This window comes from Chrysemys picta, chromosome 8 (genome assembly GCF_011386835.1).
Source record: "Chrysemys picta bellii isolate R12L10 chromosome 8, ASM1138683v2, whole genome shotgun sequence".
In the NCBI taxonomy this organism is placed as follows: domain Eukaryota; kingdom Metazoa; phylum Chordata; order Testudines; family Emydidae; genus Chrysemys; species Chrysemys picta.
The window spans coordinates 91,116,534-91,144,104 of NC_088798.1; the positions used below are offsets into that span (position 1 = coordinate 91,116,534).

At 42.7% G+C, this 27,571-nt stretch overlaps 2 protein-coding genes across 6 annotated transcripts in view; both read left to right on the forward strand.

The window, feature by feature from the left end:
• The window catches only part of NSG2 (neuronal vesicle trafficking associated 2), a 132,345-nt gene that overhangs the window by 62,237 nt on the left and 42,537 nt on the right, over nt 1-27,571 (forward strand). Inside the window, exon 1 of one of the 2 annotated variants that reach the window (XM_005298069.5) lies at nt 26,697-26,949. The exons of the other annotated variant lie outside the window; for it this stretch is intronic. The gene's annotated coding sequence lies outside the window, so the exon portion shown is untranslated. Of the gene's footprint in view, nt 1-26,696; nt 26,950-27,571 lie in introns of those variants that run through there. 2 annotated transcript variants of the gene reach the window in all.
• On the forward strand, nt 5,156-26,812 carry C8H5orf47 (chromosome 8 C5orf47 homolog). Of its 4 annotated transcripts, XM_065554949.1 has the most exons (5): nt 5,160-6,000; nt 7,403-7,491; nt 9,672-9,774; nt 11,939-11,988; nt 17,819-19,705. In XM_065554949.1, the coding sequence occupies exons 1-5, from the start codon at nt 5,190-5,192 to the stop codon at nt 17,900-17,902; spliced, it is 1,137 nt and encodes a 378-aa protein (XP_065411021.1). In that variant the 5' UTR covers nt 5,160-5,189; the 3' UTR covers nt 17,903-19,705. The 4 variants fall into 4 exon arrangements, with proteins under 4 accessions (XP_065411023.1, XP_065411024.1, XP_065411022.1 ...); XM_065554951.1 differs by lacking the exons at nt 11,939-11,988; nt 17,819-19,705 and adding an exon at nt 26,692-26,812 and having other exon boundaries at nt 5,156-6,000; XM_065554952.1 differs by lacking the exon at nt 17,819-19,705 and having other exon boundaries at nt 5,157-6,000; nt 11,860-11,986.

The window sequence follows — 27,571 nt, forward strand, 5'->3', positions numbered from 1 at the left end:
GTGATTCAAAAAGTTAAAGCTTTATCACCATTAAAACACAAACTGTCAACATCATATGACAAAATATACCAAGTAAATAAATAGCCTTAAATCAAACTAAGTTTTCAAGCAGCATTTTTCTTTGTCTATCTGTATGTTTAGATTAGCGATGGAAATATTTTTGTCAGTTTGTGTGTGTATGGTGAAATCGACATTTACCAATCTAATCCCTCTAAGCCTACTCAAACTTCTAAACCAGAGGTGTTAAACTTCTTGTGAGGTGAGGGCTGAATTCCAGTTTTGGTTATAGTCCATGGGCCCACTTATTTAATGGGTGATTTGTAAAAAGATCCAGGGGAGGTTTAGGCTTTTATGTTCTAAATAAATGTTGTTGTTTACTGTTTGTTCATTACCTTTGTCATGTTCAGCATCACTTAGTGGGAAAATATACCCTTACCTTCCTTTGGCCAACTGCTAGTTCTGCCCTTTGTTTCTCCTCTTTCTCTGTTTCCTCTCTGTCTTTTCTATTGTTGTCTTTCTTTTATACCCATTGCTTTTCCTTTCCCACAGCAACTCCTAATTCCTGCCCCTTTGGATTCACAGTCGCCCTTTCCCCTGTTCCATGAATAGAGTTGAAAGAGGCAAGGCTGAAAGAATCAGTGTCTTTATTAGGCGGAAGGCCTTGTCCACACACCCATTTTGTAGCAGTGCAGTTATTTTGGTTAGGGGAGTGATTTTTTTTATATATATAGTTATACCAGTAGGCCCCCTAGTGTGGATGCAATTATATTGGTATAAAGGTGCCTCATACTGGAATAGATCATTCCCCTTCCCATATGGGAATGCCATACCAGTATAAAATGTAACTGCATCTATACTAGGAGTTTGTACTGCTTTAGCTGGTATAGTTAAAATAGTACAACTTTTGCATGTAGAAAAGACGTTAGTTCATGCTGTAACAAGATAAACCAGAAAGGGTGTGTGTGTGTGCGTGCGTGCATAGGTGTGTTCTCACCTCTCAGAACTATTGTTTTAGATTGGCAACACTGCACTGGTTTACACTTGGTTCCAATATGGAAGGCTTTCTTCACAACCATGTGTGCTAGAAACTTACTTTAAAAAAAATGAAAGCTGAGATTCTCCAGAATCGGTATATAACATTATCATTATTATTTGTATTACTGAAGTGCTTAGGGGCCCTAGTAATGGACTAGGACCCCATCATGCTAGGGTCCATATAAACATGCAGTCCCTGCCCGCAACGATTTTACAATTTAAATCTAAGACGAGAGATAGCAGATGGATAGAGAGAATAGGGGAGTACAGGGGAACAAATGAGACAATATTGCCTTGGGAGTGAAATCTCCCATCACTGGAGATTTTTAAAAGCAGGTTAGACCAACACCTGTCAGGGATGGTCTAGATCAGGGGTTCTCAAACTTCATTGGACTGTGACTCCCTTCAGACAATAAAAATTACTACACAACCCCAGGAGCGAAGCCTGAGCCCCTGGTTGGGGGGTCAAAGCTGAAGCCCATGGGCTTCAGCCCCAGGCAGGGTCCCTGAGTCCTGATGCCTAGGGCTGAAGACCTCAGGCTTTGGTCCCAGGCCAGAGCAAGTCTAAGCCAATCCTGGTGACCTTATTAAAATGGGGTCCCGACCCACAGTTTGAGAACCGCTGGTCTAGATAATACTTAGTCTTACCATGAGGGAAGGGGACTGGATTAGATGACCTCTCGAGGTTCCTTCTAGTCCTAGGATTCTATTCAGATATAAATTTCCTGTGTTGGATGGGTTGATACAACACTTTCTTACATTTGTTCCTATAGAAATAACTATTAGACCAAGACCACTGACCAAGCTCAAAACTAGTGTGGCTATTGCTATTCCCTCTATGGCATACATGTAAGTGGCTGCAAGCCTAAGCCTCAGACCCTAAGCACAGCTGCATCACTGATGCTTATAAACAGCGCTCTGCTCTGCTGCTGCTTCAGCTGAGTTGATAATGCAGCCTCCAACTAAAAGAGGATGAAAGAGCTCACCAGAGCAACTGTCTCCCAGCTGGATGCAGCCATCATGCTACATGGAGTCCAGCATGGCTGCAGTTTGCATGCATGTACTAAACAACTCTCCACACCGCTATGACTCCTGCAGAAGAAAGATCCCGTAATCTCAACTGTGGGCTTTCGCCACAAACACTATCAAATGGTAAATAGTTAGATGGAAATTACTTCACTGAAATTTTTTGGCTGAGAAATAGTGATCACAAAACATGGGAGTTTGCACTGCTCCCATATACATTAGCAAAAAGGTTAGTGAAAAGCTATGCTGTACTAGAAACTTAGGAAGGAAAAACAATGGTTAAGAACTAAACACTAACAAAGCCCCTTGTGAAGGAGGAAATCTGAATATCTAAAAACAGGTTAGTGTTCCCACTTCTAGAGATATTGGGAAGCATACTCCAATTTCGCACCTGCAAAACTGTAAAGACTTTATATGGTATCAGTTTTGCCTGCAAATTACAGCAGATGCAAAATGGGGTGCTGGATAGAGGTTTTATCAAAATCAAGTTTGCTTCTGGCAACATGTTGGTGGGAAGGATGGATAGAACTTGTCACATGAAGGATATGCATTGGAATCAGTGAAGAATGAAAGAACAGCATAAAGCACAGATGCTGACCATACCATCCATTTGGCAAGCCTCTTATAACTGTCATCCACAGAGCTATTGAAGGGACCATAGGAGGGATGTTGAGTGCCAGCTGGCAAACTGAACTCACAGTCAGAAATATGCATCATCAAGTTTTCATGTTAAGTGTAAAACAGTTCTGTAATCAAAATGGGTGCTCCTAATATTTATCGGTTGGGAGAAATGCCTGCTTACATGGCTTGGGACCTTTGTATCTCAGAACCCCTCCTTATACTCTCTAACCAGACAGTCTTAGATTTGCACTCTGAGATGGGAGCATTCTTAATGGAGCAGCCCTTAAATCTGGAATTGACAGAACTCAAGTTTAACTCCTCAGGAACTTTACTAGCCCTACCTGTCTGTCTGTTTGACGTGATGGGGAGGTATTTTTTTTTATTCCTTGATAGTAGTTCAGCTGATAATTGTACTGCAAGCACATGATCTCATTTTTATTGTATGTGTATCTGGAGGCCATAATAACTGCAATTAGCATGGGAAAATAAATATTATTTTGGGCAAAATATCAGGCTGTTTTCACAGGTTGTTTCCTCTTTTTCATGCACACGTACACACACACGCACAAAATGCCCTTTATCTACAATGTATAAAATAGCAAAAAATCCTGGGTACCTTGGGGAAGGATTTATTGTCTTTAATTATTTCATCCCCTGGTTCCCACAGCAACGCTGATTTAATTTAAATGGTGTTTTTTTACATAGGTAAGGCTGCCATCTTGTGGAATATTTTTGACCAACACTTTCCTTTCAACTGCACTGTTTATTTTGAGAGTCCAGGTGCTATTAAAATGGCTTTTTACACTTAGGAATCATAGGCCTCATCCAAAATCCACTGAAGTCAATGTAATGACCTTTAACTTCAATGGGCCTTGGATCAGTCTGCAAGAAAAAACAATACATTTTCAACATATTTTACATTATAAGTCTCATGTCACATTAAAAATACTATGGGAAGAGTTTACCTAATATTTGTTCCATTTAACTTATAATTTTTTTTGTTCTTGTGACCAATTAAATGCCTCAACTCTCTAAGAAATAATATTCATTGGTATTTTCAAAATGTTTACGTGACTAAGCAAAAGTCAATGGGATTGTGCTTTTATGTGCTGTTGAAAATCCCATCTGTTCTGGGAAAGTCTGATAAATGGCAAAACCCACATCTGCATATTAGAACATTTTCAAATGTAACAGATTCAGAATTGAATGGGAATCTTCTCACTACTGCATCATGCAACCTTTTTACCGTGGTTGCACTGGGAACACCACACTTTAATACAAATTTGGGCAGAAACCTACACACACAGGTTAAATCTGTTGTAGCTAGGGCAAATGAAAACTTTGCACTAATTAACAATCACAGCAGGTTAGGGTCAAGTTGTGGAAAAATTGGAAAGAGTCCAGCAGAGGGCAACAAAAATGATTAGGGGTCTGGAGCACATGACTTATGAGGAGAGGCTGAGGGAACTGGGATTGTTTAGTCTCCAGAAGAGAAGAATGAGAGGGGACTTGATAGCAGCCTTCAACTACCTGAAGGGGGGTTCCAAAGAGGATGGAGCTCGGCTGTTCTCAGTGGTGGCAGACGACAGAACAAGGAGCAATGGTCTCAAGTTGCAGTGGGGGAGGTCCAGGTTGGATATCAGGAAAAACTATTTCACTAGGAGGGTGGTGAAACACTGGAATGCGTTACCTAGGGAGGTGGTGGAGTCTCCTTCCTTGGAGGTTTTTAAGACCCGGCTTGACAAAGCCCTGGCTGGGATGATTTAGCTGGGAATTGGTCCTGCTTTGAGCAGGGGGTTGGACTAGATGACCTCTTGAGGTCCCTTCCAACTCTGATATTCTATGATTCTATTGGATTATACTGGTGAATTTTAACATTCTATAAAAGCATCCACAGTAAAAAAAGATGTCAATTGATACTGTTATAAACCAAAATATATACATAAATCAGTATGGCTCCAGGTGGTGGTAACATAAGAACCAGACTCAAGGTGGTGATAAACTTTGAACAAAGCCTTAAATAACATATCAGATTCAACCTCGTGGGATTTGATTCTAGCAGGGTGAGCAATATTTTGACAAGCGAGTAAATTATGACTAGCTTTTCCATCAACAGCAGCATCAGGGCAGAGGTGGGTGTGTGGATTTTGTTGCTGCTCTGTCAAATTTTCATGGCAATTTTGCAATACTGCTTGCACTGAATTCTTCCCTTAGTCATCATGATTCAACTGTGACCTGTTGAATCATGACCTACACACTTGTTACCCACATACAGTTAAGAAAATGGTTTATTGTCTTGCGAATCTGCAAGCCATAGCACAGAACTTGGAATTGAGTCCTGTATGCACTTGATAAGCTGATTGATTGTCCAGTCCCCACAATACAGACTCCAGTTCACCATGTCCTACTGCAGGACACAGAGCTGAGACCTGGCTCAGCGCAGGAAGCAGCTGTAGACCACAGGTAAGTGCACAATATAGCTACCCTGCCTCTCCCCACCCATGTGAATGGGCTTTCTCAGGGGCATCCCTCAATTTCTAATGGACTCCCCAGAATTCCAGCTTCCCCCTCTGAAGGGGACACTACCACTCCCAGTGTTCTTCCTTCCCGCCCCCCCCCCGCAATTCCTAATGGGTTCTTCTAAACGAGTCAGTCCCGCGGCCTCCCCCCGCCATCCCAATGGTCTCTCTCTCCCAATCCTAGTGGGCTCTCCCAAACAGGTCTCCCTCCCAAATCCAGTGGGCTCTTCCAAGCGGATCACTCTCCCCCAACGGTCTCTCGCCCACTCTCCTCGGTTGGTTTGGCCTAGAGCTGCCCCGAGCCGTGTGTTAGAAGAGCGAGCGCCCCCGCCACAGTATCCCTCGAGGATGAAGCCCCGTTCTGGCCGGGAGCGCATGCGAATAGTTTACGTGAACAGCTTCGGCACCCACCGCTGCGGCTCCGTGATCCAATATGGCGGCGGCCACAGGCGCCGTGAGGAGAAGGCCGCCGCTTCCGGTGTCGTAGACAGAGATATGTCCTCTACTTCCGGTTTGAGCCGGAGGCGGGGGGCGCCTTGCGTGGGGCTGAGGGGCGAGGCGGGTGCGGTTTCCAGGGAAGGTCGCGGAAGCCCTAGGTGCCCAATCCCGCCTGGCACCGGTCCGAGGGGAGCTGAGTCGTGTGCTGCCGCCCAGGGACCGAGCCAGGGTGGCCAGGCAGGGGGAGCCCCCAGTCTCCGGGAGAGGGGGCCGGGGCTGCGATGCACACAGAGCAGAGCCGGCGGCAGCGCGCAGACACCCGGCAGCCCTGCCCTCGCGCCCCCCGCCAGCCAGCGATACGGTACGCGCCACGCTGGAGAAGGGACGGGCTGAGCGCAGTGCCCAGTCGGCGCTGCCCCGTGTGCCTGTGGGTTGGCCCCTCGAGTTACGTGGCGATGAGGGTCATCGCCTCTGGCTCTTTGGCTGAGTCGGGAGGTGCCAGTGTCCCCCACCCCGTTGCGTGGCTGGTAACCGCCCGGCCCTTCCACACGCACTGAGGGACCCTCACCCTGCGCCAGGAGCAACAAAACTTGGTGCTGGGGGGTGGGAGGGAGAATAACGTTCTTGGCAGGTGAACCGAAAGTGACAAACCCCAAAAGGGCTTTTGCTCCAGACCCCGTGCACTGGTGAATGGCGAAGCTCCCGCCCCGTCAGGGGTGAAGGCAGGTTTGTCCTCTCACTGTTCAGCCTTCCACATTCCTCACCCAGCAGAACAGGGACCAGAGTCACTGAAATCCATCCCTAGGAGTTGGTGTGATCTGTCTTCAGCTCCTGGATCCTCTCCGACTTTGCCTGGTAGACCCTAGATGGAATAGTGCCGTTGGAATACTCAAACTCACATCCATGCATGTCTCAGTGATATTTTTCTTTGTGTCTGGGCCCAAATGAGATGGGGATAGGTGTCCCTTTAATCACTTTTTAAAAAAAACTTTTCCTGGTGTGTTACTAAAAAGATCAGTTTTGCTGCACAAAATAAATTGGAATGAAAACTGAGAACTTGTCTCAGCTCCCACGATGAGAGCCTGGGCCTTGAGGGAGATTCTGGGGAGAACTGGGAGGCTGTTTCTTAATTTTACAGAACTGTTAACCCTAGGAAGTTTTACAATGTCCTTGTAAAAAAAATTTAAGAACCTTTAAGGATGATAGATCCAGATTATCCATTACTTTGTATTTCAGAAATAAAGACAACAGTTCTACTAGTTTATTATCTAGTCTATTATTTACTATCACTTATCACCAGTAAGAGCAGTTAATAGAATTTGTGAGAAAGCTCAAATTAGGTTGATTACCAAGGTGAAATCTTCATTGAATATATTTGTACTGGTCTGCCAAAATAGTTTTAGTACTAGGAGCAAGCAAGATATCAGACTTCAGTATCACAGTACTGATTACCATCTTCACTTCAGCTCAAACAGGATTTTAGTGGATATTATCAAGAAAAATGAGAACTAGAAACCCATGGTATGTCACCTCAATGCCTGTCTACACTTTCAATTGTTATAGAGTATTAAGCTTTTTCTTAAGCAGTTTGAGATATCGGATGCTAATAATTGTAACGGAAGAAAAAACAAGATGATAATCAGAATTATGTGATATCAAAGTCTGCCAGTGCCTAATATGAATAATACTGTTTAACATAGAAGGATGGAGAATCCTCCCTAGTTTGATACATTCAAGCTCTTTAATTTTAATTTTTCTTTTAGGTGGTCTTCAAATGAATCAGGCTGATAAGTTTGGATTCCCTTTCACTTCTAAAGTTGTTAATAAAGTAATAAAACGGAAAAAGGAAAAGGTATAAAATATGGGACTAAAATGAATGAAAGCGTTAGCATTTTAGAAGATGAACTCCTGTTTGCACTGTATATGTGTGTGTAAGAAAGAGTAGGTGTGAGAGATGCAAAAGGATGAAACAATACTCTAATCTTACAGGAAGTTTCACTTGTAGGAATGAAAAATAGCATTATCTTCACCCCTTTAGATTTAGAGTTTAAATCTGCAAGAACTGAGAATTCTGGCCCCAGTCCAGGAAAGCACTTAAGCATGTACTTAACTTGAGCACCAGTAGTTCCTTTGATTTAAATGACCCTGACCCAGCCCAGGGCAGCAGGTTTGTAGGAATTTTGGTGGTGCCCAGAATACCCAGAGCCTGCCCCCCCCCCCCCCAACTCCACCCCCAATCCTGCCTAAGGCTTTGGGAGGGAGTTTGGGGGAGGAAGGGGGTATAGAGGGAGGGGGTGCAGGCTCTGGGAGGGAGGTTTGGGGATGGAGGGGAAGGGGTGGGGAGTGCGATGCTTATCTGAGGCTCCTCTGTGGGCCAGGGGGCTTCTGTGTGCTGCTACCCCCAGGCATTGCCCCCGCAGCTTCCTATTGGCTGCAGAGGTGCTTGGGGTGGGACACACCCACCCTGCCCCGGGGGTCACAGGGAGGTTGCTGACAGCTCCATGGAGCGAGCAAGTAGGAAGCTGCTCAGTGCTGCTGGTGGTAAGTGGGGGCCCCGGGACATTTTAAATGGCCCGTGGGATGGGGGGGGAGCTCGAGGACGGAAGGCGGGGCCGAGGCCTGTGGTGCCTGGGCCCATAGAACTCGCTGCCCATGGACCCAAATTCTGTCCCTACTTATATATTTTAGGTAAAGGGGTTGCTTAGGGAACAGATAAGCGAGAGCAACATTTGGCTATTAATATTATATTAGTAGAAATACAAAATTACATTCTGTGTCACAAATGTATTTCTGGTATTGTTGACTAGTTCACCCAATGCTTGAAGTTAAAAAGACACATTTTTTTTAAATGGTAACTCATGAGATTTACCATATGTGAGGTACAAATAACCAGCTATAATATAATACAGTAATGTCACCGATACATGATTTAAAACAAGGAGAAAACAACTGACTTCAGAGGTGAAGCTAACACTTGCTACACTGTCTCTTCTAGTTCATTAAGTCGTCTCCAAGAAGAACAAGGAATGTATTTTTATATTTTAGCACTGAAGCTTGATGAAGAAGGAATTACTAGATTTAAACCAGTGTCACAATGCCTGGTCCAAATATCACCATAACTTTAGCATGTTATAGCAATTTAGATCCTGTAATCTCCTATTTTTGATGTGTTAGCATATCTGAATTTGTTAGTGCTTCAGTTTTGGTATTTGTTATTATGCCAGTTTGAAATGTGCCAGTTACAGAGGGAATTTTGTACATTTTTCAACTGAAAAGGTCAGTAGATAACATAAAAGTAATTAATATTGATATATCAGAACAGGTCAGGTCATTGCCATGCTGGAATCTGAGTGCTAGGTCTAAATTGTACTGCAGGCAAGGGACTGGAAGGGAATGTGCTTGACCCCTGCTCGGGAACGGGGGGAGGGATAGCTTAGTGGTTTGAGCATTGGCCTGCTAAACACAGGGTTGTGAGCTCAATCCTTGAGGGGGCCATTTAGGGATCTAGGACAAAAAAAAAAAACCCCAAAAAACACACACACACACAACTGTCAGGGACAATACTTGGTCCTGCTAGTGAAGACAAGGGACTGGCCTCAATGAACTTTTCAAGGTCCCTTCCATTATCTATGAGATAGGTATATCTCCATCTATTATAAAAAGGATCATCTTGCATCTCTCTCATGTATTCCTCTTCTAACTGACCCTGAAGAGACTTTAATGGCCCCAGAGGGAGTCACATCCAGTTCTTCTCCTCTGGAAGGACAGGATCACAGGTGCTGGGTAATGAGAGATCCAGGGAAGAAAGGGTGAATGAAAAATACAGAGGAATAATCCAAACACTGATTTTAGACTTGTAAAATAAATGTGGTTTATGTTCATACATCTAGTCAATTACTAGAGTTGCAAACAAAGCAGATTGACTACACTTGAATGTTCAACACTGGAAAATTCAAAATCCTACTTAAGAGGAGATTTTAAAAACAAACTTTTTGACACTGTTCATTGAGAATGTTCTTCCTTTATTTTTAGTCTGAAGTCTTTCATGGAGTGTTGAAAGTAATTTCAAAAATGCTTGAAGAAAATGAAAAGTTTAGAGGCAGACTGTTGACTTGCAGTCAGTTTAATACTGAAGGTAGGTAATGAACCAATAACATATTACATTAGAGAATACAAATAGGTTCTTAATACATATTCATTGACTTAAGAGCTCCAGATTTGGGGTCCATTAAATTGTTACTTTTGGGTGACATGCTTTCACAACTCACAAATTATGGATTTTATTGCATACTTGGTCATTGTTACCTGTGTTTGAACTTCCCTCTGGTTCCATTGAGAGTCTTGTAGTAAGTGTGTGTAATTGGAAGGGGGTGGTGGCAGTAGCTCTTTACTACACAGTACAATATGAAAAACATGAATGTAAAAGCGAGTGGAGTCTGCACATTTTTCTGACCATGTAAAATATGTAATGAAACTATTGTTCACAGATGCCTGTACTAGTTAAGGGAAATACTTGAAGATGAATAATTTTTTTCACCTGCAGTATAAAATTGGAAATAGTTTGACTCCACGTAACTCATAAGTAAATTAGCTCCCACAAATGTGAATTGTAACCTAATTTAACATAACTAACAACATTCATCCTCAAGTTGTGGCCTGACCACAGCTATTTCATTAGTGGAAAATGACACAGGAATTAAAGCTGACACACTGAATAGATGCAACTTCAATTAGAATTGTTGTAGCTGTTACTACAATTTAAGGCAATACAGTATATGCTTACAAACAAAATTGGAATTTCCAGCTTGTCAATTTGATTAGTTTTAGGAAAGAGAATTTATCAATCCATTAAATATTATCAGTTAAATTAAAAGTGGCATATTCTCTCAGTGTGTCTGCTTAGCTCACATTAGTATTAATAGAAGTTTTTCTCATGTTGTGAAGACAGGGTATATATTAAAATAGTTGTAAGCCATTGTTAGTGGCTTCTGTTAGTAAACCTTTGTATATTTTATCTATATGAATTTTACACATATATGGTTCCAAAATGCTTCCATAGGACTGTACTCAATATAAAATGCTGCCTTACCATTTATGTGATAAGACTTATTGATGTGTCTGCTTACTTGTTTGCATTAATGTAATGTACACAATAAATATACAACTTTAGGATTGTATTTGACTTATGCCCACTGTGTCTCCTCTTTGCAAACACATGTAAGTGGGCATTGAATATGGGAGTTCAACAGAGGTCAGGCATAGAATCCTCTTTTCAAGCCTTTGCATTCCCTTTCTGTGGGAGGGGGTTTGGAAGATATTTATTGTTGTTCCACTGGCCATGTCTGTGATAGCTCCATCTTCTGTAGACTTGCCATCGAGGCCAACGTAAAGTTGTGCTCCTTAGCATGTGAAAGCTGTGGACCCCATACATAGCTTTTCCACACCTTGTCCCTCCTTTCTCACCTGAATCATTGTGGGTGTTCATTTGCACAGCCCTTATTTGGGCTGAAGGATTTGGTACTTATACAAGAAAAATAACTTCCCTAGTTTAATTTTTTTTAAAAGATGTATTACATAACCAGGGAGAAGGAGAAATTGAGCATGTAGTAGAGCTTTGGGAGGCAGTCATATGTTAGAGAAAGATCTTGTTGGAGTTGGAGCCTTTTAAAATTATGGCTGCTAATTTAGTCTTCCATTTGTGAAGGGGGTGGTGCTGTGAGCTTTCCCAAGAGGCTTGTGTTTATTTCAGGAATGAATGGATATGGGCTGTTTACTTCTCACCTGTGTTTTCAGTTGCCTGTCTCTTTTATCATCCGGGATTAGAGAACATCATTTATCTTTAGGTATAATTTGCATCCACTGAAACAAACTTTATGCTATCCTCAGTCCTAACTGCAACTTGTTTTTCTTAAGCTTTAATTGTGATTCTCATTAAGCCACATTTAGCTGAAATTCCTTTACCCTAATACCTCCTTTTAAACTAGCAGATTTTGCACAATATTGCCTCAAGGTGATGTGTCTACTATTGATCTAAATTTTTCATTAAACAAATAGCAAATATACATTGAAATAACAACTCTGAATCAACTAGCTTCAGTTTTGCTTTACAATTTTTTAAACTAGATTAATACAACCAACAAATTAACCTTGCATATCTCTGTGGATAGTTTTATTGAAAGATGAAAGTCTTTTGAAGTTTTAATACTACGTATTTCTTCAGTGGAAAACTAGCAATCAAAATCAGATACAGTACAAATGAAAATGGTGTCCCTGTGCCTACACATTGTATTCTTCCACAGGCAGTGATGTGAACCAAAGCTCACAGAATGAGGCTTCCTGCATGGACAGAGTAAGTAGTCAGTTAAATGCCAAGCAAGTTCAAATGGCAAAATAAGTGTTTAGTAAAATCAAAAATATATGCATAAAGCTATTGTTAAAAGATACAAAAGTATGACATCTTTATAAAATACTGTAGTCTATTAAATATAAAGCTCAAATATGGCTTTTAAGGGTCTAAACCATGGTTGGGAAGAGGAGTACGAGCATCAGCCACCATCAACAGCAGTGCTTTATACCTCTGAAAGACTGGGAAACAGCTCTTGCTATACCTTTTACTGCCTGGTTCATTTCTGCCAGTGTGTGTGTGTGTGTGTGTGTGTCAATGGCTGTGACCCATTCTGCTCAAACCCTCTCTGGGACTTCTAGTTTGCTGGTGGTGCTTACAGCTCTCTGATGCTGTTTATACATGCCCCTGTGCAGGAGCATGGGAAAGGTTTCATTGAGCTCTTTCTCTTTTGTGCACCGATAAAGAGTTAGCTATAACATGTTTCATAAATATGGGTCATTGTACTTTTTAAAGATCCGCTGAAGCACATATTTGTAAATAGATAATTGAAGTGCAGAAGCCAGAATTGTAGACATTTTGGAATTATTTTGTTTTACATATTTAGGCTCACTAAATTAATATGAGTTGTCTCTCCAAGGAATTACCTGGTATATAAATATAAAAGTTAAACATTATCAAATGCCATAGTATGTAGTATCAGTATTTTGAATAACATAAGTGCAGTGTCATATAAAGATGTATGTTTGTTTTAGTCAGAATATTCGGGCCATCAGTTAAATAGATATAATTCTAAATACAGTGGACTAGACTGTTGGTCTGATCTAGCTCTGTGTAGTGCGGGATCTGATTGGACGGGGTGCACAATGACTTTATCCATATCACTACACCCCTCTAATAATCCATTCTTAATCCCGGGAATGCCCAGAGGTCAATTTGGCTGTGCTGCAGCTTTGAGCAGCCTCAGAGTTGTTCTAATTTGCATCTGTCTGTAATAGCTTCAAGGGGCCATTCCAGTAGCCAATGATTACAGGAGCATAGCTGCACTCTGGCCATGCTATGTTTCCCCAAACACAACCCCTAGTTTGGGGGCTGTGAAAGAGTGAAGTATAGTGACAGCTATGCTAGTTATATAGCACTGGAGGATTTTAATACCAGGGGAGACCTCAGCAGACCACTTAAACCATATTTAAATCTGCTTTGTGCTGCTGGAGCATTGCAAATGAGACTTAATGTGGCTAGGGATCAGAACCAATATGTATGTGATAAGTCTCTTTATTGAACTGCAACATTTTTAGAATTCTCAAGTGTAAATTAAAGGAATCTGAATAAAGCCTTTAGCCTTTGTCATGTACTATAAAACTAATCTAACTGTTTCACATATTTTTATATTAAAAGAAATTGCTTCAGTTTTGTCATCTTTTTTTCTTTAGGATGAGTCCATCTTTGGATGGGTGTAGCAAAGAAATAAATGAAGATCCAGTTTCACGTGTTGCATTAAATTAGTGTTCATTTTAGATCTGATCTAATATCCATCTGACATTAATGAAAAGACTGACAATGATTTCAGTGAGCGTTGGATCAGAGTATATAGTTTGTCTGTCTAGCATTTTAGCTTGAGAGCTACATTTTAATATGGGTTCAATTAAACTTTTCAGTTACAGAGTATTGTTTTGTTGAAATCCTTATTAAGCATAATATATCACTTAGTCATTGCTAATTTTTGCAGGCTTTTTAATGAACATAGTGATGGTTTGCATTCAAAAGAATAGTAATATTTTATGTTAATTATATTATGAATATATGTTTTATAATCAGCAGCTTGTCAGAATTGTTAACAAACGTTTACTGTTTAGTAAAATAAAATTTCATACAAGATATCTCTGCCTAAAATGAATGAACCACTTTCATTCAATTGATTTAAATATTTTTATTATATTATATTAAAATAACGTACAATCACCCTTCTGTTCATTCATCCATTAATACACGAATCTCAGCAATTATTTCAAATAAGAATCCAGGTGAATCCTCTCTGCCTCATCATTCATCATCAGGCACATAATGATAGTTTCATAATCAAAATTTATTGTTTATCTGGGTGCCCTTAATAGTAACATGAGGTGATTTTCTTGTGTTATAGAATCTTAAACTTGAAGTTTTGATTGACTGGTGAAGCCTTTTTAATTGGTGAATTGGGTAAATGGAACAAGGAGATTGCAAAAATAATTTTTCTGTGTGTGTATTTCCTCTCTATAGATAAAACATTTATCTGTCATTCTTAGACCTTTCTTGTTCTTATGAAAGAACAGTTTTTCATTTCAAAATGTCTCAGCATTTGCAGATATAATGACTAGAATTTCAGCAGCATGGAGCTTTAATAACATGCTAGTGGTTGTATCATCAAGCAGCAAAGCACTTGGGAGGGTTTAAGCTCAGTTTTCCTAATGATAAACTGCAAGTAAATAACTAGACTGTACCTTTTTGATTGAGTACTCTGGCATTAAAGTTCTCATTATGAACAGTGATTTGTTTTATAATAATAATTTAATGTTACTCAAAATAGTTGACATTTCAGCTTGGGGAAAGAAAAATATTCGGATAAGCACATGATCATTTTTTCAGGAAGAGTAAAAGTTTGTAAGTCCCTTGATATTTGCTAATTATGCAGTGGTGTTGTAGCTGTGTCGATCCCAGGATATTAGAGAGACAAGGTTGGTGAGGTAATACCTTTTATTGGACCAACTTCTGTTGGTGACTGAGGCAAGCTTTTGAGTTTACACAGAGCTTGAATCTTTCCTCTCTCACCAACAGAAGTTGGTCCAATAAAAGATATTATCTCACCCATCTTGTCTCTCTATTTGCTTAATAGACATGTAGGGTCAGAATTTTTTTTTTATTGTTTATGAGTTGGTCATTCTATGTCTGCAGTTCTGATAATATGAAAAGCTGTATGAAGCTTCTTTAATGTAAATAAATCCCAGATTGTGAGCTCTAGAGTTGAGGTTATTTCTGAGTAAACTACTACTAACAGTTAGCATCCTTAGTGGCACAGACTGAATGGGTCCTGGAGATTAAACCACTCTTTCACGTTTATGATTGGTCTTTCTTGGGGAGGAGAGAAATATATTAGCCTGGTAATGTGAAGGAAGAATGCCCATGCTATTCATGTTCTTTGGATAATAAATATAGGCTTCACTCTCCACAGCTGTGCTCAATTGACTTTAAAAGGAAGAAATGACACTACATAACAATGGATCTGATTCTTCATTATTTTGCACTTTGTGTAGTCATTTATACCTGCCTGAAGTGGGTGTAAATAGCTGCCATTGTTATCCCCATATTGCACTCACTGTGCACACGGGTAAATGACTACACAAGGTGCATGGTTAGGGAGAATCAGGCCCAGTGAGACAGATCGAGCCTTTTGCTGGCACAGGTGTCAATTCAGGGACCGGGGGACGGTAGTTTGAACCTGCCCTATTCAGGGGCTGTTGGGATGAGCTAGTTTAGCACCCAGTATTATATACCAGTTTTAGTGTGGCTTCTGTGGGTCTTTACAGTGACACTAAACAGCCTGGGTTCATGTTGGCTATGGCCTCTCTACCTCTGGCATGCCTGTGCTCTGCTTCCACTCTACTCCCAGATCACTCCAGAATGCCCATTATGCCCAGGGTGGTATGTGGGTGTAGAGCACCCTTGCACTGAGGGTATTCTCTGGAGCACTTTGTGCTTGTTCTACAGCCTCTTTGTGTCAGCTTGGCTAGCACAAAGGGATTGCAAGGCAGTGCTGAATATGGCCGAGTATCGGAGCAGTAATGAAGTCTAGCTTCTGACACTAGTGACCTGATTTCAAATACACTGGTGTAAACAGGAGTAATTCTACTGAAATCAAAGGAGTTAAACTTCTGAAAAACAGGTTTAAAGAAGAATCAACTCCAGTATGTAGACCCAATGCAATGTGAAATCCACACCATGAACATCAACTCAAACACCTAAAGCACAGTGAACAATATTCCAGTTATAGTATTTTATGTTTCTTAATTTGAAGTGCTAAACGTAAACTGTAGATGAGAGAATGTGTATTGTGTTGAGTAATAACATACCCATGTGAACCAGGCAAATGACATCTTCAATAAGAAAAAAGAGTTGCCACCCACAAGAAATAAATTATTTAAAATAGATTCATTAAAAGGAACAAGGAATAAACAGTGAAACCTCAGGGCAGCAGATCAGAGTTCAGAAATCAAATGACCCTCCCCTGAGATCCCTTAACAATTCCCCCAGAAAAGAGAAGCAAATGCCATTTCATCTTCTTGTTTCTGGGTAGGAATAGTATTTTTCAGTTTTCAAACTACAAATCAGTTACTTTGACTTTTTAATAAGAAATCTAGACTGGCGCGTGCGCAGTGCAAGGTGATATATGAAATTTTGGGTAATTATCCATATTTGTGTATTGAGAAGCTTGATGCTTTGTAAAAGTTAGCAATTTGTTTTAAGATGGTAAATTCAGGGGTTGGTCTGAGCAGGTACCCCTTTGCATTCAATTTATACTAGTGCAAATGATTACAATAGTTACAGAGCAATGGATCAGTCTTTTGCATTCCTGAGTGAAGTTAATGGTACATGTCTGTTCTAGCTACTAGGGTCAGTCAGCAGGATTCCTCTGAACCTCCATACATGATTCTACAGCCTGAAACCCAGTCAGGATATTAACACTTAGCAATAATGATGTTAATTAAAAATTAACATTGTTAGCTGTTTGCTGATTATTTCAGCAGAAGCATTCAGCTGTTATGGGATTTTGAGCAGACTTTAGGACTGTGAGCAGAGCTTGCGATCTTAGGCAGAGCTTGATTAGAAAATCAAGGTGATTCTCAACTACACTGGACATTAATATACAGCAGGGGTCGGCAACGTTCGGCACGCGGCTCGCCAGGGTAAGCACCCTGGCGGGCCGGGCCAGTTTTATTTACCTGCTGACGCGGCAGGTTTGGCCGATTGTGGCCCCCACTGGCCGTGGTTCACCGTCCCGGGCCAATGGGGGCAGTGAGAAGCTGTGGCCAGCACATCCCTCGCCCACGCCGCTTCTCGCTGCCCCCATTGGCCCGGGACGGTGAACCGTGGGGGCCACAATCAGCCAAACCTGCCGCATCAGCAGGTAAATAAAACTGGCCCGGCCCGCCAGGGTGCTTACCCTAGCGAGCCGTGTGCCGAACGTTGCTGACCCCGATATACAGTGAACCATGCATTTAGGGAAACCTCCGGTTGGCAACCTCCCTGTTTTAACTTTTAAGTATATCCTCAAGGTTTCCAGTACATTTTGTATGACCTCTAGTTTAGCAGGCGATTGAGTTTTGTTGCTCCTTTCGGAGGTGGCTTAAAGCTGATTTAGTAGTGTATGTAATTTTTTGTGTATGGGTAGGTCCTGTAAGTATGAAAGAAAACAGGATCCAACTATTTATAGTTCTTATAAATATATTTGCAATGACATAAACAAAGTTTGTATTTTGGCTAGTATTGTAGTTGCATAAGTATTTATGTAACTATGATGATAGGATACTGGTTGCACAGTAACCAAGACAGCATTGCCTTGATTTGCTGAGCAGAATAGGTTTTGCTATGGAACCTTATATTCTGGGGAAAAGAGAAAAATCTCTGGAACAGCATTAAACCCAGTGAGATTTTTCCATAAGTATTCACAAGCAATCACTAATCAGTTGGTGACAGTGCCATGGGGATTAGATCTGATGAAGACAATGCATGTATGACAGTTTTACTACTGCCATTGTAGCCTGTAAAAATCAATACATATGTTTACATTTTCATTTGGCAGTGGCAAAAGATAAGGACACCTCTGAGGAAAAGGGAATTATTATGCCTTGATCCTGAGAGATGCAGAGTGCCTCCTGAGGCCTAAGAAATTCTGAGTGCTTTCACCTCCTATTGATTTCAGCGCTTCTTAGAACTGGACCCTTTTGCTTCTTCCACAGTGTATGTGGCATGTCAATGAGATGCTCTGTTGTATTGCGCTAAGTGTGTCTGAGTAAAATAAGTGGTTTTGCTCAACAGTGGATGTTGCTGGGTTGATTATGAACATGGCTGATTTGTGCATGTTATTGGTGTTCATGATGAGAATAAATTATTTTAACTATGAAAGTGTGGAAATTACCGCATATTTGGCATTGTTGTACAGACAAATAATGGAGAGAGATTATAAGAACAGAACTGTTGCTCAAAGGTTCATCAAAGCACTGAGAAATGCTGCTGCTTCTCCAGAATGTTGTCATCTATATTTTAAAGTTAATAATAAATGAACATTTAAAATGGCTTTTATTTCTGCTTTGTGTTTTTCCTTGGTGTCATTGTGTGTGTGACAAGAAGTCAGCACTGTTGCTGTAATTTTGCATGCTGGATGAAATGCTCCATAGATAAGCCTTACTTAAAAACACGTATATTTACTTTTTACTTTAATTGTTACACTGCATTTAAAAACTAGTGGGGTCCCTTAAACTAATTACAAGGTAAATCTTCCCTGACTATAAAACCAAGTAGGCTGTGGAACAAGCTCCCAAGGAAAATGGTAGAAGCCCCATCAATTGGGATGGTTACACTAGACTGGACAAAACACTGGGAAATGTGCAATAGGGAACTATCTTTTAGCAAAGCTTTTTCCACCTATAACATCTGTGGTCGATGAGATCATTTTAGCAGAAACATTCAACTATTCTGGGATTATTATTTTGTTTACATGCTGAATTACCACTTATTTCAGATAGAGGGCCAATTTCATACCTGGCATAAATCTGTTGACTTCAGTGAAATCAGAACAGAGAAGGGATACATTTGGTCTATTCTGCCTCCAGAAGTTCTGTACTTCTCACCTTGTTTCACTTAGCCTCTTGAATCCCTTTCAAAATTATTCTGTGTGGATGATTTAGAAGCAAAACTAATAATTCAGAGAATGGTCTCATTTTTCCCTATGAACTGTCATGTTCTGGTTTGTCTGAAGTTGCTCTACATTTTCAAGATACTATTCTAGGCATACAGAATTGTGGTTCTTCAGCTTTCAGAGTGCTACAGTGGTTTTTCCTTTCCCTCTCAGGAATTCCTGTTGCCTGTCCACACACCTCCAAACTCTTCCATTGGTCTCTTGTGCTCCCAAATTTCCAATGTATATTTGATGGAAATAATGTTGCTACATAAAGTAGTGCGCACAACTGTGAAGAAATTGCATTTGTGCATGAAATATATTTAATGAAAGAGAAAATGTGCTTAAACATTAATATATCATAGACCATGGGGGAAGATGGAGATTGAGAGTAGAATGATTTATATCTTGGGATTCTTAAACTGTGTAGAAGTTGGGCTATTTTGTAGCTATCACAAACTTGTTGACAAGTTGCAGAAATTAAAAATGTAGTGAAATGCTACATCTGAGACCCAGTTACAAATCTTAGGCTTCCTTAGTGTTAACTGGTAATGAAAGCAGTAATTCTATTCTGATTTGTTTAGCTGGAAATAGAAAACAATAGACTCTGGGTCTCTTATTAAAGGAATAAAAAGGGGCACATTTTCTGTTGAAGGAAGAATTGTCTTGTGTACCCATGGAATTTCCTGTTGATCATATTGCTGCTTTCTCTTATTGCCAATCATTGATCTGCTTTGTGTGGGTAGAAATGTTAGACATTGTATTCACTCTGTAGTAAAATCTGTAAGTTACTGTTTGCTTTGTTGTTTTCAGTTCGCTTTCCCTTACACTGCCTTAATGGTGTCTCTCTCTTTGGATCTTGCTGACAGCTTGAAAATGTCAATTTTCTATGAAGCACCCAGTTTTATAAGCTTATTACTGCCATTTCATATCTATTTGTGAAGATCAGAGTTGCCGATTTTCAAAGAAACATTTTCAAATGAAAATGAGGCTTTTACACTTTCTAAAGTAGCCACAGAGATTTCCTCTGTCTTGTGGAGGAAATTCTGCAATTTCCCTTTATCAGGTTGCCACATTTTTCAGATGATGGCACTGCGGAATTTCATTAGATGCATTCCCTGTGTATATTCACAACCATACCTACTTATTTTTAGTGACAAAAATGTTTTTACACCTGCCAGTCCTGGAGAGCTAAGGCAGAATGAGGGGTTCTATTCTGTCTCATGTATCCTCAACATAATTCTTTATTTAGTTCCAGTCAGTTACCTATGATATTGCAAGGTATAACTTCATGGAATTTAATAAACAATACTATTGGTAAATGCACAAGAAGGAGTGGAGTACAGTGTGCTGCCCCTTATCTGTGTTGGCCCTGACGGGAGTAACAATCAGGAAAAATATTTTAATACTAAAATGTCTGAATATATAAAAAGGGTCAATATGCCGAGTAAGCAGGTTCCATTTTTGTATCTGTATTCTTCATAGCACAAGCACAGTCTCAATGGGTTTGCAGAGGTGGTGCTGAAGGCACAATTTGAAAGGCATAGATATTCACAAATGTCACTAAAGACATCATTTGAAGGCAGTGGGGATGCTCAGGTGTCACTGAGCACATAATTTGGCTTGCAGGATCTTTGCTGGTGTTGATATACAGTGGTGCTGGAACACTTTATATAGTGGGGGTGCTGAGAGCCATTGAACCAAACTGTAAACCCTGTATATGATAGAAACCACTTCAAGACAGGGGGTTTTGCCATACCCTAGTTCCCTCACCTATGCTGATATATTCAGGGCTGCCCAGAGGGGGGGGCAAGTGGGGCAATTTGCCCCGGGCCCCGCAAGGGCCCCCATGAGAATGTCGGAGGCTCTCCCCCCCCCCCGCTTTCCCCTATTCCCCCGGTGCCTCAGCGCGCCACGTCCAGGAGTCGCCCTGGACAGCACTGCAGCCATGTGGCCTGAGCTCCTCCCGCTCAGAGCCACGTGGTAAGGGGGCGGGACTCCGAGCTCCGGGCCGAGCGGTGGGAGCTCAGGTCCAATGGAGCCATGCTACTGCAGCACTGTCCAGGGCCGCTCCTGGCAGGGCCGGCTCCAGGAGTTTTGCTGCCCCAAGCAAAAACAATTTTGGCCGCCCCCCACCCCGTTTTTTTCTTACCCCACCCCCAGCCCCGCCTCAACTCCGCCCCTTCCCCAAATCCCCAGCCCTGCCTCCTCCCCCCAGGCTCTCAAGCCTAGGAGGGAGGGAGAGAGGGAGAGGGAGAGGGAGAAGCAGCGCGTGCGCCGCGGCCACTCGGGGTCTCTCCCTCCCTCCCAGGCTCTCAAACCTGGGAGATTCTGAGTGGCCATAGTGCGCGAAACAGCTGATTCACGCGCCGCTGCTCCCTCTCCCTCCCAGGCTCTCAAACCCGGGAGGGAGGGGGAGATCCCGAGTGGCCGCGGTGCACGAATCAGCTGTTTCGCGTGCTGCTGCCGCTTGGGATCTCCCCCTTCCTCCCGGGTTTGAGAGCCTGGGAGGGAGGGCGAGCAGCGGCGCGCGAGCAGCAGCAGTGGAGGTGAGTTAGGGCGGCCGGGGCACATTTTTAGGGGCGGCATGGCCCGCGCCAGAATGCTGCCCCTAAAAATGTGCCGCCCCAAGCACCAGCTTGTTTTGCTGGTGCCTAGAGCCGGCCCTGGCTCCTGGACACAGTGCGCTGAGGCTCCAGGAGAGGGGGGAGGCAGGAGTAAGCAGCATGGTAAGCCCCTCTGAGCCGGACACCCCCCTGATCTCCCCCCACAGCCCCTCTGAGCCGGACACCCCCTGACCCAACTCCCCCCACAGCCCTGACCCCCAGCTCTAAGCCCAGCCCCTCTGAGCTGGGCACCCCTGACCCCCAGCTCAGACCCCAGCCCCTCTGAGCTGGGCACCTCCCGACCTCATCCCCCCACATCCCTGACCCCCAGCTCTGAGCCCAGTCCCTGTGAGCCAGGCACCCCCCCAACCTGAGCCCAGCTCCCCATGCTGCCCTGGGCAACAGCAGGGCCACCCCCAGACAGCAACAGCCCGTTGGCACCAACCATCACCCAGCGACAGCCCATTATGTAATTGCAAATGTATACATACCATTAAAGCATTTAATATTTTTAAATAATGTATTTTCGTGTATTTTCAAATTATTAAAAATTAATTTTTGAATGTATTTCATTGATTATTTTTTACATTTCCAAATACATGTTACTATAGTATTGCAACTTTTTTTTATGGAAGGGGCCCCCAAAATTGCTTTGCCCCAGGCCCCCTGAATCCTCTGGGCGGCCCTGGATATATTTGAAAGAGAGGTTTGACTTTGAGATCACAGGGTGAATTTGCAAGCTTGGAAGTTAGAAAAACATCTGTTTGCTTCATAGTACTCTTATCTGGAAATCACTGACACACACTAAACATGGAAAGCCATGATGCCATTTTAAAGGAATTGCTTCTCATAGTAGAAGTGCACAAAAGTTGACACAAAGTGATTACATTGTTTTATAACCATTCACTTGAGTATGTGGAGTGACTCGCTGGTAGAGGAGCTGTATATTTCCAATGTGTACTCAGCAGCAGATAATTACACTAAGCATCTTTAGTAATATAATGAGATACAAGGTATCTTCTTATACGTTCAGGTCTGGAGAAAAATTTCAGTGGGCTTTGGATCAAGCCCAGATATGTAAAATAGTCAGGATTTAACATGAATTCAAAATTAAGGAAAAGAAATGGCCAATTTCTTTTTAAAAAGTATAACTCTTATTACTAGGTCAAAAGGGCATAATCTCTCAGCATGAGAGATTTTTTTTCCTTTTGCCCCATGCCTTGTTCATGCACACTATTTAAACCATGTTCTGAAGACAAAATTATTAACTTTCTCATGGGCTTGTCAGCGGTACTTATCACTATCGTATCTGAGTGCTTCACAAACAGTTTATCTTCACAAAATGCCTGTAAGAGGAGAAGGTGGTATTATCCTCATTTTACAGATGGGGTGAGGTGCAGAGAGATTAAGGAAAAAAATATTCAAATTTTGGGTATCTAATTTGAGACACCCTAGGATCTGATTTTTCAAAATACTTAGAGCATTATATAACACTTCATATGTTTGAAGCACAGCTCCCACAGACTTCAGCTGCAGCTGTGAGTTCTCAATACTTCTGCACATCAGTGCCCAAAGTCACAAGGAAAGCAAGGAAATACAGTTAGTAACCGCCCCTGAAAAGTTTGATTTAAGTGACTTAACTAAATTCACACAGGAACACTGTGGCACCGACAGGAATAGAATCCAGTTCTCCAGGAAAGCATTCAAGTTGCTTTACTTATTTCACTGTCTTCTCTTCCTGCAATCTGCCTTATTCACTATGCACCTTCCAACTTCTGCAACAGATGGAGGGGTCTCACAGACCCTAGTAGTCTTCACTACATAACCCCGATTCAGCCCCAAAGCAGGTCCATCTTGTGCACTGAATGAAGTGGGCATCCTGTGGAAAAAACAGATATGATCATGTATTTAAAACTGCATCATAATGCATATGCACAAAGGGCTGAACTGGGGTTGCACAGACAACCTAATTCTGACATTTTCTAACTGAGGAGTAGGGGTCCACCTAATTGCTGAGAAATCACACAATTTTCATAGGTTGGTCACGGCATAAATAGCATATTTCACGGATGTGTTACACAGCCGCAACATTTGCTATTTATGCCATGACCAACCCCCAAATATGTGTGATTTCTCCTCAGCGTTATTCAAAATAGGGGCTAGGCCCCAAAACAGGGTTGCAAGCCTATTAGGAGGTCATGTTATTGCCACCCTTACTTCTCCGCTGCTGGTGGGTGGCGCTGCCTTCAGAGCTGGTTGCCTGGGCATCACCTGCCACTCTCTACTCTGCCTCCACGGCTGGAGACCAGATTTCACAGTATATGATGCAATTTTCACAGCCGTGAATTTGGTGGACCCTGACTAATGAGTGCTTAACTTTGCAACCTTAATAATGTTATTTAATGTAGGGTTATGTGTGCATAGTTTCCTGTTTGTTGTTGTTGTTTTGTTTTTCCTTTAATAAAAGCAAACTGAGAAAAACAGAAATTCCATCATGTGGCATCTTATTGACTGCCACGTGGGCCATCAGCAGGTTTGGAACCTTTAGATCCACCACATAGACTTCTGACTCTTGAGTGGCTGATAGCAGTACTAGGTTGTCATCCTCTGTGTGGACCAGAACTAGATGCAAATGGGACATTGCCACTGGGTTTCACAGGTATTTGCTAACAGCAGAAGAATAGTGAGATTCAGGAATTTGGATTTCATTTCAGCATCTGGAAAGCAGAGTGCTGTAGTGGGCATCGATCTTCTCTCCTTTCCTCCCAAGCATTCCCTTTTCTGCCCACTCCCCTCCAACCTGGTCTCTGTTCCAATCCTCTCTCTTCACCACTCCTCATCCCAGTCTCTTCACCTAGCTGGCCCCAGTCTTCACTCCTTGGACTACTCATCCTTGTCTGCACCTCCTTGCTCAACAAGTCTTAGTCTCTCCCCTACATACTCTCTGCCTCAATCTCAATCTCCCCACAGCTTTCCAGTCCCAGATTCCTTCCCAGTTGCCCTAACCAGCCCTCCAGCTCTTTGTCCCAGTCTCCTTGCCCAGCCAGTCCCATTTGTCCCTTCCTGGCTTTTCATCCAATTTTTCTCTCTCTGTTGGCCTCCAGTTGGATCCCTCCTGGCCCCTGTTCCCTGACCCCACTGGCTCCCTGTCCCAATCTCCTTCTCTAGGCTCTTCACCTAATCTCAGGGTTTGTGCCTTTCTTCCTCCTCCACCCCAGCTCCTTGTCCCAATCTCTTAGTCCAGCTAATCCCAGTTTTTCCCCTGCATTCTAGTTCTTCATCAGATCCCCACTCATCTCCTTCCCCCTGCCTCACTGATTCCCAGTCTGTCTCTTTGCCCAACCAGTTCCAATCTCCCCAAAGCTCTTCATCTGATCTCAGTCTTTCCCCATCTACTGGCTCCCAGTTTCCCTCCATATTTCCTTCCCCAGCTCCCAGTCCAAGTGTCCTTGCCCAGCCAGCCCCAATTTCCCTCTCCCACCTCAGCCTCCAGTCTCAGTCTCCCTGTTCCAATCTACTCTTGCCATCTCCCCAACAGTTCTGGCTCTTGTCTTCTCTGTATTTAAATCAGGCAGTCCTGGGCTCAGCTGGGCAGGGGGCGGGGGCGGGGGGAAATCATTGATAGCACAGGTGAGACAGGCTCCCTACTCTCAGGGAAGGTGTCTGGACCCAGCAAGCCTTGCAGCCCCCCAGAGATACACTTGCAAGGAAAGTCCTGCTTAGCCCTAGGCTTGAGCATGCCCAGTGTGGATGGAATCCTCTAGGAATTTAGCTGCTAAAATCCAAGAAGTGTCGACAGAAAATGTGTGAATTATAATTTTTCAAAAACTTTTTTTTGTCATAGTTGGGTGATTTTTTTTTCACAGGGACAGCAAAAGGCACAGTTTGGACACGAAGGCCACCCCCTGTCAAATGTCAAGTCCCTGCTCCAAAGCATAGGGGCATTACAACTTTTTGACGTAAAGGAGGCCAGAATTTTTCACCATGGGCAAAATAATGTATTTTCCCTTGCATGTTTCTCAGAAACCAAAATTAAAATAAACTAGAATACAATACAAAAAATTATTCAGCCGGAAGCAGACACCCTGCATGGAAAATTTCAGCCAAAACAGTTGAAGTTTGGTAAAGTTATAAGCAACTGAAAACAGGCTCTTATGATGGGAAGTGTTGGGCACCTTAATAATAGATAATACTAACAGCCTTGTCTATAATAATTCCTCCCTCAGGGCTTCTTGCACTCAACAGCCATACTTAGCACTTGGAATGAACTCACAGAACTGTAATGAAAGACTTTGTCTTGCCTGTGCCAAGGTGTCACTTAACAGCCTTATCACAACTGGGCTCCAAAAGGCCTTCGCTACACAAACAGTTCACATCTTTTAGAAGTAAATTTAGTACTTGTAAAAGATGCCAGATTGAGAGCCCTAGAGACAAAGCTTTATATTTATAATCAATCAGATAGGGCATGTCCAGTAACAGGGTTAGATTGCCCCATGTTACTCTCTGCTCCTAAGCAAAGTGCTTCAGCCCTATCCTACAAAGGCCACTTCTTATGCTCTAAATATTGTGGTGATGGGTGTATTTGAAATGTAGATAGATAGAGTTCAGTGTCTGAGCTCAGTCAGTTCTTAGCCTTTGTGCCTGTTAGTACCAAATGAGGTGGTGGTTATGCAATATAGAAACTGAATGAGACCTCCCATCATCTCATTTCACAAAAGGTTCAACCAAAAGGCCAGCGATCGTTATAACTTTCACTCAGTTCCAGTCCTGACTGGATTCGACCCAAGCACTAGGAAGTGAGAGGCGTTTCATCCCAGCACTAGTCCCTTTCTGGTTTCTTTAGGGGGCTAAATCCTGCAATCTCCACTCAAGTTTTACTAATTGGAGCCAATAGAAGTTTCCCCTAATTAAGTCTGGAGTGAGGGCTGCAGGATTTGGCCCTGTCTAGGAAAACTCCTTATTGTTGGCGTCCAATACATGAAATCACAGTTGCACAAACAGCAGTTTCCGGGCTTAGGTACCGCCGCGCAGCATCAGGGCACAAGCTGGAATCGTTGCTAGGGCTTGTATCTAAAACCTCTCCTCTCGTTCCCTGAGCAGGCTCCAGGTGGCAGTGGTGGGTAAGCGCTTTCCCGGCTGCCCTATATGACTCCAGCGGATTTTTTTCTGCAGCACTTGTGGCCATGCACTGAAACAGCAGGTGGTGCCAGATTCCACATGGAAGCTGCTACCCTAGTATTTGTGTGTGTGCGCGCGCGCTGCAGGCTGGCGCTGCTCTCAGCACTCCACTCCCCGCTTCGCCGTCAGTAGCGTTTGGAGCCAGGCGTCTGCAGACCGAAGCGCTGTCCCTTCAGCACCACCTTCCTGCGCTGGGAAAAGCCCAGTCCTGCACAACTCGGCCCGATCCTCCCCAATAAAGCGTGGTTTGCAGTAAGTACAGGGAGATTTGTGGCTATGGGGGAGGGGAGGTGTTTGTTGCTGGTGTGTGTTGTGTGTGTGTGTTGTACAACATCCCCGGTGTGCCTGTATAGCTTCACCACCAACAGCAGACAATGAGAGCTCAGCCTGAGTTGCATTGTGCCACAGTTTGGGGGGTGTCTGTCCCGCTCTGACAGGGGCTCAAGCTTGGGCGGGGGGGGTGTATTGAAAATCAGAAACCCATTCTCATATTCATATTTTGTCTTCTTTAAACAAAAATAGCCTATAGGAGAGCAGCCTCCAGCCTGTAATAGCAGCCCCATCATCTGATTAACCACAGGACTAGGGGAAACATGCCAGTTTCAGCAGCATTCTTTTCTGTGCACTTTTTATGTTGTCTGCTAACAAGGATTTTCATAGCTCCAGACACCAACAATATACGTGATGAAACAAATATTGGGCCAAGTTTATCCCTGGTAGAAGTCCATAGGCATCAGTGGATTTACAGCAGGGATGCATTTGGCCCGTGTGCGAGGGCTTTTTGCAACGCGGTCCTGATCTGCAACAATATTTGCGGTGTTAGTGGGATTGTGAGAGGTTTTTATTTGGACTCACTTTGGGCCTTTTGAGCAGT